Raw genomic sequence first — 12758 nt, forward strand, 5'->3', positions numbered from 1 at the left:
GATGGTTTCTGTTGCCCCCAAGTGGCCAGAAAAATCTGTGATTGTGGGTTTAAGGATTGCAAAACACAACATTCTGGGCACTGTAGAAAGACATTGTCTATGGGCCCCTCCCCACATCCACAACTATTCCAGCCTCCTTGAAATCACTGCGCCGGTTTTTCCATCTCTCCATCCATCTGCGTGTCAGCCTGCAGTGCAACCGAGCTCGTTTCTACGAATATTTTTATTATTGTTGTCATTGGTAAACACCACACATCTGCATACCCAGATCGGCTTCCCATTGGTTCAACGGATTGTCTGTCACAGTACTTCCGTCCGTTTGGCCGGTTTTGATTGGCCGACGCTCCTCTCTTTTTCCTCTTCTTCGCGGCGGTGGGTCGGAGCCGCTGTGTACCCGGTCTGGCACGTTCCTAGCCAAATTCTCCACGGTGTAAAATTGGATCCCCCCTTTTTCACGAAACCAAAAATATCCCCCCTTCAATTCCCTGCAACCGCTTATACGTTTCCGCGCAAAACACACCTCCAAATCTCCAGCAGATACTTCTGAAGATGGCGGTGGTAAGCGGGATGTCGGGGTCGGCTGTAGCCCGGCTGGAGGGCCGAGAATTCGAGTATCTGATGAAGAAAAGGTCGGTGACCATCGGCCGGAACTCCTCGCAGGGTTCAGTGGACGTCAGCATGGGCCACTCCAGCTTCATCTCCCGGCGGCACCTCGAGATATTCACTGCGGGGGAAGATGGCCCCGGCACGGGGGAATTCTATCTCCGATGCCTCGGCAAAAACGGGGTGTTTGTCGATGGGGTGTTCCAGAGAAGAGGGGCGCCCCCCCTCCAGCTTCCACGAATGTAAGATTGATGTGGCCAGTTTGTTTGCTCTGGTGGAATGTGCTGATTTGTGGGTTCATGTGTTGTTGTTGTGTTGTCCCGCAGTGATGTTGCACGTGTTGTGTCAAGTAACACCGGTCAGATGCGTGCTGCGCGTTTGGATGGCGATAACGTCACGAAATGTCCATGCCAAATGTGTCGGTTTACCGTTGACCATTGCCAAACACAACACACCCTTTTTTTTTTTTACTTGATCCACGACCTTGTGCCAATCGTTTGGGGATCTGGTTAATTCGGCATACATATAGTCCACTAATTCTATTTAATTCAAGTTTTATTTATAGTGTCAAATCCTAACAGGAATTATCTCAGTGTACTTTAGAGATAGAGTAGGTGTAGAACACACTATGATTTACAGACACACAATTCCTCCAAGAGCAAGCATCAGTACACAGTTGTCTAGAAGTCGTATTTGTTTTTTATCTCCCTGGTGTTCCATGCATGCCGAATTGCAGAGTGGCCCCTAACTATTCAAAACTGTCTGTAATACATGTTCCCCCAATGTCTGTGTTTACTCCTAGCAAAATAAGAAACATTAAAATGGCCGAATGTAACCGAGTTTGGTTTGAGTTGCTCTCAAACCCAGAGAGCTACTGCTGCTGTCCCACATAGCATGCTAGCAACACATGCTAATTTGTAAAACTTGTACAGGTAATGTTTCTGACCTGCTGCAGCACATGTTACTTACCATAAGAGAGAGGTTATGAATAAATGTTACGTACACAATGTTTACGTGTGATGCTGAGGTTAGTGCTGTAGTTATTTGGATCAGGCTCAATGTCAACTTGGCCTCGTACCCTGTCGGTGTGTTTACACTGCTCAGCTTGTTCTCTTCTTCCAGTTGTAAAACCCCCAAACTCATGTCAAATAGTTGTTGTTGTGGTAACTCACATTTGGCATTTAATCGTCATAAATATTTAGGTAGGATATGCTGAATGTTGTCACCACGCCAAAGTAGTAATTCATTGGAAGGTGTCAGCAACTGGTCCAAATATACCCTATTAAAAATAAATGAGACATGTTAGACATGATCTGTTACATAATGGTCCATATGGACGTCCATATTTAAACTGTGGGGCTGAATCTCAGTGCTCCTGTCTCGGCCTCAGTTAGACCTCCTTGTTGCCAGGCAGGAGGCTTGTTTGTCCATCTGTACAATGGCATTGTAATAAGCATTATGTTTCCCACTTATTTAATCGGTATTAAAATGTTGACAAATATAATCATAGCAGTGTTTCCCCCAGTGTTTAGCAAGCCTGGTGGGAGTTGTCCCCCATCTGGCCTAAGCCACTGGGAATTATTTTTTAATATATTTTAACAATTTTTTTAAACTACAGTTACAGTGGGGCAGCTTGGTTGGAAAGTTGGACGTAGTTATACTGTATTTTCAAATCTCCAGTTAGCTTTTAATTAATGTGTAGGGTCCTGTGAAATCTGTGTTATAGCTTTTTTTTTTTTATTCTCAATTTCGTGATTCTGTTATCACAGAAACTATTGGGCTCTACATTAATGCTGCCATCAGTCTGTGTCTGGCCCCAGCCGGGCCCTCATAAAAAACAAAAAAAGACGCTTGCCACCTGGCTAAACAACTTTTCTGGGGGAGGAACCCTGCATAGTCATTTAAATGCAAATTTGTTGACATTAAACGCACACTTTTTGTTTGTCTTTGGTTCTCAGGTGTTGTTTGCGGTTCCCCAGCACAAGTATAAAGATCACGTTCACAGCCCTGTCCAGTGACAAGAAGGAGCCAAGGAACGTGCCGGAATCACCGGTTAAGCCCGTCCAACCCCAAATTTCCCCACTGACCATAAACATTCCTGACAACATTGCCCACCTCATGAGCCCACTGCCTTCACCTACCGGCACCATAAGGTGAGAGTGGCTTCATTTGAGCTGTGTGCAATGTTCAAAACACTTTATTTAAGGGTACTATAATAACACTGTCCAAAGTTTGTCATTTAAGTGGTTGTCTGGTCATTGTTCCAGACATGTATGCAGAATTACAGATGTGTTTTTTTTTTTTTAAATCAATTTCTCAGTGCGGCAAACTCCTGTCCGTCAAGTCCGCGGGGGGCGGGGCTCTCCAGCTATAGGACAGGCCGTGTTCTGGCCTCTGACCTCATAGGAGACAACTCCCAATCAGAAAACGACAAAGAGGCCTCAGGTGAAGACAGCCCAAAGGTGAGCGTGGGGCAGTCTAAAGCATAGAACTGGGCAATGAAAAGGTGACATCCCTGCTTACTCATTGAAGTCTAAAAAATTGCCCAATGCTCACAACAACATAGACTTTGGAGTACAGAACCTGGTTGAACTTTGCCAAGTCTGAGTTTGTGTGAGAAAACATGACCTGGGCTTACCTTGTATTTCATTAACGAAACACATTTTAATCCCAATAGCTCATCCATTAAACCTTTTTCTCTTCTTCTTTTCCACAGGATGACTCCAAACCTCCATATTCATATGCACAATTAATAGTCCAAGCTATCACCATGGCCCTGGATAAACAGCTAACGCTGAATGGAATATACACCCACATCACCAAGAACTACCCCTACTACAGAACAGCCGACAAAGGCTGGCAGGTCAGAGTCTTCGCTACGTGCTACCATTGCTTACACTTGCAGTAGTTGTATAGTAATGCATGAATCAGGGCTGCATGATCAGTTGTCATGTGTCATTGTAAATTAAAAAAAGCTGAGGCACTTTTCAAACATGGGGATTTGCTGCTTTGCTCAGTTTTTTTTATATAGAACTGTAAATTGAATACCTGGTGGGTGAATCTGAAGATGTCCCCCCCCCGCTTCAGGAAATGAGACCATCATTTTCTTCATTTATCTTTTGATAATCAATAAGGTTCAGGAGTGAAATGCATTGAACTGCAATGCAGACTAGAGTCTCTGCCTACAGGGACACCAGTGGGACAGCTGTCTCCTGAATGGGTCCAACATAACCTGCGTCACGAAACTTACCGTCTTATGTCCAGTCCAGAGTTCAACAAACAAACATTGTGGGGATTCATCAGTGAACAACAAAATATAGAAATTCAGTTCAGTTTTTTTCCCCCACAAGTAAACCCTCTTCCCAAACAAATCAATAAAGGGTCCAAAATTCTCTGTTTTCTACAGAAAGCATTAATGCCTGTCCCCCCGATAGAAACTTTTTACTGAATATCGCACAATAACAATCAGCGGCCGACCAGTCGGGGCATCCCAATTGAATGTTTTAAAATTAAAGCACTCAGTTACTTGGCTACTTCACATTTCCAACAATGTCAACAAAAAGGGACCATTACAAAGCTGGTAAAGGTACCGTTGAATTTTTCTTCTCTCACGGGTGGAGCACACGAAGCACTGAACACATTGTGCTAGCGTCTCTGCAAAACCTGTTTATCTAACCATACTTTCTTTAAATAATGAGACCATAAGACCTGCGCAGTCCTGCTGCTCCTTCCACCAAACCACAAAGCCATGGGAATATTCGAAGACTGTATGAGACAATTGTATGTTTATTTAGCGTTTCTATGCAACGTGGCGCTATTTTTGTTCTCTTGACTGCCCAAGACAAATTTCTCCTGAAGGAGACAATAAAGGTTATCTTATCACTATATAACACAAATGATGTAACACTCCCATCATTTCAAAGAATTGTACAGCTTTAGTAACGCTCTGTGTGTGTCTTGTGTATGTATTGGCGTTTTAGAACTCGATCCGCCACAACCTGTCCCTGAACCGCTACTTTATCAAAGTGGCCCGCTCTCAGGAGGAGCCGGGCAAAGGATCCTTCTGGAGGATCGACCCCGCCTCGGAGGGGAAGTTGGTAGAACAAGCGTTCAGGAAGCGGCGGCCGCGGGGAGTGCCCTGCTTCAGGACCCCTGTGGGGCCGCTCTCCTCCAGGTAGAGAACACTGTCATCCAGACACGAGGTGTGTTACTTCAGTTTGTGGGGGAACAACGTGTCAATAATCAACCTTCTTTCTTCTCCTGTCCCAGGAGCGCTCCGGCGTCTCCCAGCCACACAGGGGCGCTGTCTGCCCACTCCAGTGGGGTCCAGACCCCAGACAGCCTGTCCAGAGAGGGCTCCCCGGTCCCCATAGAGCCAGAGCCAACCCCACCGCCAGCCCCCGCCCAAACCACTACAGCCCAGCCCAAACTCGCTGTCATCCAAGAGGCCCGCTTTGCACAGAACTCCCCTGGTAAAGCACACCCTTCCCCAAGATTCTTTCCTCAGGACAAAAAGGACATTTTTGTAGTTTCTTTGTGTTTAACTCTGAGGTAAAAATGGAGAAAAAAAATTGCCAACGCTGCTCACTTTGTCCCCTCGTGTTTTGTGATGGCGTGCAGTATTTGTGTGCCTCTGTCTATTGTGACGATGGTGAATGGCAGTAGAGTAAGGAGTTTGTCAGTAACCTGTACCCCCCCCCCAACTCCCCTTCTGATAGGCTCCCCTCTCAACAACCAGCCGGTATTGATCGCCGTGCAGCGCCAGATGCCTCAAACGACCATGAAGCCTGTGACTTACGCCATGGCGTCACCCGCCATTGTAACAACCTCCGTTAGCTCCGCCCCCGTCATGCAGACGGTGCACGTCGTCCACCAGATCCCAACTGTCACCATGGCAACTGTTGGCGGCCAGCCCGCTGTGACAGTGGGCCCGGAACCTCAGGAGAATGGAAGTGGCGAGCACCAAGAGATCAAGCGTGAGACGTGTTGTTATTTCTAGCAGTCGTGCCCCCCCCCCCTGTAGTCAGGAAGCATTGTGTTGAGACTGTCTGTGTGTGTTTCTCCCCGTGTGCAGTCCCATCCATCACGGCCTCGTCGCTAGGCGGAGTCAGCCGCATCATCCAGAGCTCTGCGGCCACCCCACTGACCACGGTAACCATCGTACAACAAGCCCCGCTCGGCCAGCACCAGCTCCCCATAAAGGCCATCACACAGAACGGGACCCACCTCGTTCCCATCAGTACTGCTGCTAGCACAGGTGACACGCACGCACGCACACACACACACACACACACACACACTCTGACACACTAGACACTAGGGGTGCACGATATATCGACTCAGTATCATTTTTGCAATATCAAAAATGTCCCAAAAAATTTGCAATATTCCGTTTATTCTGTGGCGAGATGTGCCGGTGGCTGTGTGTTGTGATCAATTTAGAGCCAGCATATTTCATTGCCCTGTCACATGGCACACTTCGACAGCGTGAGTGAAGAGGGAGATGGAGACAGCGACAGAAGCGAGAACCGAGAAGCTAAAGGACAGAAAGATAGTGTGAACTGCAAAAGCGAGTGTGTGGAGCGAAAGGAAAGAAGAGCCAGACTAGAACATGAGTGTGGCTCAGGGAGACTACATAACTTTGGTGTTTTTATATATGTTTAAGACTATCGAAATGAATATCGATATCGCAATATTCATGCTCAATATCGCAATATCACATTTTGTCAATGTCATGCAACCCTAACCGTATTTTCTTCTTTACTGTTCCTCACAGACAATATGAAACACCATGTTTTCATAGCGTAGCTCCTCCGTCACTGGACTGCAGCTCACGGCCATGCACGTACACCTCCAGCCTGTTGGTCGCTATCCTGCACTCGCACTGAATGTACATGTAGCAGCAACTGGCCCTTGCACTGCTTTAGGGTCCTTTTTGTAATGTGTGTATTTGCTGAAGGATGTTTTGGCATTGACCCATGTGAGGGGTTAAGTCTTTGAAGGATCGTGTTCTTACAGTACATACTGTAGCACACAGCACAGAAAAGGCAAAGTGGGAAAACAAGCACGGTCAGTAAAGTGAGAGCAATATAATGTCCTAAAAGCACAAGACAGAGGTCCAAGATCATTCCATAATCCTAGATATAAGCTGTAAGAAGGGACTTACTACTTGTCTCTGCCACTGTTGTTGTCACTCATTGTATTTTTTTGTGATTAACAATTTTTTTTATCTGCTTTTGTGTTATTGGCGCGAGTCTCTTTCCGATTGTACCACAAGACATAAAACTGATTTTATTTTAGTTTAGCGATATCGGCTTGAAAGTTTTCTATGTTTTAGTTGATGTTGTGATAAAGGTCTTAAACTACTTTCACAATGGTCTTATAAAAGGTCTTAAAAGTCTTAAATTTGACTTAGTGAAACCTGCAGAATCTCTGTCACCACCCACCCAGACAAAAACCAAGAAAAGATGACCGTAACTACAATATTCCAGACCATTCAACAGAATAGTAACCAAACAGACAATAAACTATAAACCTACACTCACCTAAAGGATTATTAGTAACACCCTAGTAATACCGTATTTGACCCTTTCGCCTTCAGAACTACCTTAATTCTTCGTGGCATTGATTCAACAAGGTGCTGGAAGCATTCTTTAGAAATGTTGGCCCATATTGATAGGATAGCATCTTGCAGTTGATGGAGATTTGTGGGATGCACATCCAGGGCACAAAGCTCCCGTTCCACCACATCCCAAAGATGTTCTATTGGGTTGAGATCTGGTGACTGTGGGGGCCATTTTAGTACAGTGAACTCATTGTCCTGTTCAAGAAACCAATTTGAAATGATTCAAGCTTTGTGACATGGTGCATTATCCTGCTGGAAGTAGCCATCAGAGGATGGGTCCATGGTGGTCATAAAAGGATGGACATGGTCAGAAACAATGCTCAAGTAGGCTGTGGCATTTAAAAGATGCCCAATTGGTGCTAAGGGGCCTAAAGTGTGCCAAGAAAACATCCCCCACACCATTACACCACCACCACCAGCCTGCCCAGTGGTAACAAGGCATCCATGTTCCCATTCTGTTTACGCCAAATTCTGACTCTACCATCTGAATGTCTCAACAGAAATTGAGACTCATCAGACCAGGCAACATTTTTACAGTCTTCAACTGTCCAAATTTGGTGAGCTTGTGCAAATTTTCCTATTTTTAGTGGAGATGAGTGGTACCCGGTGGGATCTTCTGCTGGTGTAGCCCATCCGCCTCAAGGTTGTGCGTGTTGTGGCTTCACAAAAGCTTAGCTGCATACCTCGGTTGTAACGAGTGGTTATTTGAGTCAAAGTTGATCTTCTATCAGCTTGAATCACTCGGCCCATTCTCCTCTGACCTCTATCATCATCAAGGCATTTTCGCCCCCAGGACTGCAGCATACTCAATGTTTTTCCTTTTTCAGACTATTCTTTGTAATCCCTAGAAATGGTTGCGGGTGAAAATCCCAGTAACTGAGCAGATTGTGAAATACTCAGACCAGCCCGTCTGGCACCAACAACCATGCCACGCTCAAAGTTGCTTAGATCACCTTTCTTTCCCATTCTGACATTCAGTTTGGAGTTCAGGAGATTGTCTAGACCTGGATCGCACCCTCAAAATGCATTGAAGCAGCTGCCATGTGATTGCTTGATTAGATAATTGCATTAACGAGAAATCTTATAGGTGTTCCTAATTTCCACCTTTAGGTGAGTGTATGTATAAATGACAACACCATAAGCCTATCATACAGTCTCTCCCCAGCACAAAGCTTCTTAGGAGCCCTCCAGCCAAGCCATCTCACAAGACCACTCCTGGATTGATGGCACCCCTTCATTCTTCCATCCTCTTAAAATAATCTGTCTGTCTATCATTAAACTAGTCTGGACCCAGCTGTTTATGTGCTGATCCATCCTGCTTAAAATGTACCCATCTCCCAGAACAAATCATCTAGGGCTGAATGGAACTTGGGTCCCTGCAATCCAACATAGGTTATCATGTAACCTGGACCTTATCACAGGACCATATGACATGAAGTCATTGGCTGTCCTCTGTCTTACATTTCCAACAATTTGGTGTGTCTTTCAGACCAATTCTAAACAATCTGGAGGGAGTCCGATGCATCATCCTGAACTGGATGAGGCGCACCCTCACAGTGCGTGACCGTTTTAATAATCCTACAGATTCGGTCCCACTTCTCATCCATTGTAATGCTCAGATCCATAGGTGTAATTTACAGGGGGGATGTGGGGGTTATAACCCCCAATAAGCAAAACTGGCCAAGGCAACCCACCCCATGAATCTATTATAATTTCCTTTTCATAAATAAAGACATTTGCACCATAAATGGATGCAGAAAAGGGACAAATTGTTGCAGAAAAATTCACCAGAATGCAGAAAATGAAGTGTATGATGAACCCAAAGTTCCGCCCTAGCTCAGATCCCTTTCCCTTGTGTCGCTCCACATTGTTAACAACTCCTGTCTTCTTTCTACCAGCTGTTGCGAACCCTCTGCACCTCCTGGCGGCCCACGCCTCCGCCTCAGCCTCGCTCCCCACCAAGAGGCAGAACGGAGCGCTGCAGGAGCAACCCCAGTCAAAGAGGGTGAAGACGGAGGGGGGGGAGGGGAAAGCTGCTGCAGCCACCACCAACAATAACAACGGCACCACGGACAGAGCCGGAGAAGCAGGGGTCAGTGAACACATCGGTGACAAGTAGGTCTGCCTCCGGACCCCTGCTCTCCTGTACGCATTGAGCCTCACACGTCCCACACTGCCCCCCCCCCCCCCTCCCATCATCTACTCCAAGGTGCCAAAAACAGAAGAGCGACTGGGAAACACCTGCAGGGCTTACAGAATGTTCAAAAAAAAAACTCGTCCTCACCCCCCCCCCCCCCATCTTCTATATATTTAAGACCACCAAACGCGATGCAAAAACTAAAGACCAAATAAAAAAAAATGGAATCAAGAGTTGATGATGACTGTGAATCCCCGAAGCTTGAGACCCAGACGCCACAGAAGGAGAAGCACAGGAAGAAAGACAAAAAAAAAATCCCGATTGCAAGAAAATCCAAAATGACTTTTTGGATTGGTCCTGAAACTCCCCTAAAGATGGAACGGAGCCTCATCCTGGTAGCATTACAGACGAGCGCTTTTACTGTGTGTCGATAGACAAAGCAACCAAGTGAAATCACCAGTAGTGTATTCCGCTAAAGGGAAATGTGTGTACGTACGTGTGGACATTCCCATCTTCGGCAGCTAGCCTCCATGTCGACCTACCTAACCCAGTCGTGAGTAGATATGCAGTATTCCGTTGTACAAGTGTATCTTTGGATCTCTTTTTGAGTGTTTCTCCGTTTCCCAAGGCACAGATACTATCTAGTAATAATTAAGATAACTAAAAGCTATAAGTGGGGTCCTTAAGAACATTGAAACATCCCGACATGATATTTTGGGAGCCCTCTTTCTGTTGTTTTTGTATGTGGACTCTTTGTTCAGTGAAATGAATGTAGTCTCCTTTTTCCTTTTTAAAGAAAACACTATCTATGGAGTGGATGCTCTTTTTCTGCTCATTCATGCAAATGGAATTTCGTTATCACTGTTCATCTACAGATTAGTTTTTTTCATATTTTACAAATATCCTATGAGATAAAATATATTCCCATGCGTATTTGACCATATACTTCATCGAGCTTGCATGTTACGGATCTAGAGACAATGTACTTGAGCAGATTATCTGAATATGGAACTGAAGAAAATTTCGACTGAATCTACGCTGTATGATTCTGACCAGTGCTGCACTTAACCCTCTTAGTTGTTTTATTTTTTTCTTCCCTTTTTTATGTAATTTTATTTGCTGTTTTTTTCCCGTCACCATGGGCTGTGTTTGTTACCTTTTTTGTGTTGAAGTTGGCAACTCTTGGCTTAATTATTTGATTCTGTTGAGGCTACTAACCAGTCTATTCAGATTGTATTCTATGTTACATGAGGAAAAACAAGTGATCGTTCTGCTTCAGTGGGTAAATGCTTATTTTTTTTTTTTTTTTTTTTATTTTATAAATTTATTTAAAACACATAACCTCTTAGTTTGTATTTCTTTGAGTAAAAGCCTTCTCTGCAGGGCAAATGCAAACTCACAATCTGTCTTTGTGAACGATTATTTTGTTCTTTTTGTTTGAATGAGGAAAGAAGACAAAGACGACATATCTAGGGCTGGCTACTGAATTCAACACGTTTTAGGCACCGACCATAGACAGTATATAAGAATGGACCAGCAGACCCCGTGTCTCTGGACGGAGACCAGTGAAGGCTATTAGAAGCACTTTTCCGGTGATGGCCAGCTTTATTGTGCAGCCTCCAACTGAGAGAGACAACGTAAATGTGACGTGAGCAACGTGTCTGAAAGTTGTAAGTCTTGTGGTAGCTGTGCCAAGAGAAATCTCAATCATTCCCAAGGAGATAACATGGGCACAGGTTAATTATTGCTAACTAAAATGCTAGTTAACATTAGTAATTAAACATAAACAGCTAATGTAAGTCGAAACTGCCTGCAAGCTTATTCTGTACTATACGGTAATTCCTCTACTATGTAACACAAGTGTTAGCCTATTTTTACAAAAGCGTCTGCTACAGAGCCATAACGTGAGATACAAGGTAATGGAGCCTTTTATACGTTGTCGTGTTTCTAATAAGTGACAATAATGACAACATTTTCCTATTTACATGTTGTGATTTGTATAGTCAGTGTGTACGACTAATATTCCATGTTAACACAGCATTACTTCTATATTCTAAAAACGGACATACATTCTGCAACAAATATTTTTTAAGCGGAGGATTAGCGCAACACCTGAAAAGCACCGTTGTTACACTCTGCTCCTCACCACGGGGCTTCTCAGGTGCTGCGAGCAAATCACTCCGCAGAAGTAGCAGTGCTTCGCCTTCTGAGAATATAGTTCCCAGTTTGTATACAGTTAGAAGTTGCTATGTCTCATGTGACCTTGTTTATACACACTGTGACAATACAAATCACAACAAGTAAATGGGAACATGTTGGCATTATTTTGTCACTTATTGGGAGCAGTAGGCTAGATGGAGCCGGTTAACTCCAGGATCTGGGCTAAACTAGGCTAGCAGTGGGGGAAAAACCCTCTAAAATATTTATGAGGCACTAAAAGGGTAACTTAGTTTTGTTTTTCTCAACCCCAGACCCTATTTTCCTATGTTTTTGTGTAAGTGACGGAATGGAACAACAATCTTTGACACTGGTCCGCCATTAAGAAAGACCGCTGCTGTCAGAGAAACGAGCAACAATAGATAATTAATAGGGCAATTGTGCAGCTTGTATTTGTTAAAGTGCTTGTTTTGCCACTGACAGGCTCAGATAATATTAAGTGTCTGACAACATTATGGAAAGGATTTCTAAGGGAGGTCAACCTCTGTTAAACAGTAAGATTTTTTTACAAATTACATCAGTTTCATTGCGTTTGCTAAAGCCATCATGCTCTATGTAAATACACTTTAAACTAATTTTAGCATCGTAAAATACACTTCATTCAAAGTAAACTGAAACAAAAATCTATGAAAAGCTGTTTTGGGTCATCTTTCCACTTCCAACCATCACAACTCTCGTTTTGGTTGAAATAAACAGTTTACCGATTTACATGTGAAAATATGTTTGCTCTATACACAAAGTATAGTTTTTTTTTTTTTTTTTAAATGGAGTCTGGTGGGTTTAACGCTAGTGACCAAACCGCTGTTTCTGGTTAAACAAAGGTCTCAAAGAGGTTTTAAAAAGGTCCATCCCTGTAGGGATCCTTTCCATAATATTGTTAGAATAATAATCTGAGCCTGTCAGCGGCAAAAACATAACTTTTAGTGTACCAAGGTGACAATGCGCATTTTTCCCATAGGGTTACATTACAGCCCGGTCTGTGGCTGCCAGTTACAGCGTTCACGCATAATACTGGACCAATTTCAAAGATTGTTCACAGATCAGTCACTTACACACAAAAACATGAAAATAGGGTCCAGGTTGAAAAAAAAAATTAAATTACTCTTTAAAAACATGGAATAACCAATCCACTTATTCATTTTTGGTACAAAGGAGAGGCACTTGTTTTCCACAATA

The 12758-nt window shown here is 44.0% G+C and overlaps 1 protein-coding gene across 1 annotated transcript; it reads left to right on the forward strand.

Annotated features, from left to right (window-relative positions):
- Window positions 1-335: 335 nt before the first annotated feature.
- On the forward strand, window positions 336-9416 carry foxk2a (forkhead box K2a). The gene is made up of 9 exons (XM_039788653.1): window positions 336-845; window positions 2562-2756; window positions 2924-3065; window positions 3320-3466; window positions 4584-4777; window positions 4873-5075; window positions 5322-5579; window positions 5678-5860; window positions 9127-9416. Exons 1-9 carry the CDS (start codon window positions 550-552, stop codon window positions 9345-9347), a joined length of 1839 nt encoding a protein of 612 aa, XP_039644587.1. The 5' UTR covers window positions 336-549; the 3' UTR covers window positions 9348-9416.
- The last annotated feature ends 3342 nt before the right edge of the window (window positions 9417-12758 follow it).

Source organism: Perca fluviatilis, chromosome 21 (assembly GCF_010015445.1).
Source record: "Perca fluviatilis chromosome 21, GENO_Pfluv_1.0, whole genome shotgun sequence".
NCBI lineage: Eukaryota > Metazoa > Chordata > Actinopteri > Perciformes > Percidae > Perca > Perca fluviatilis.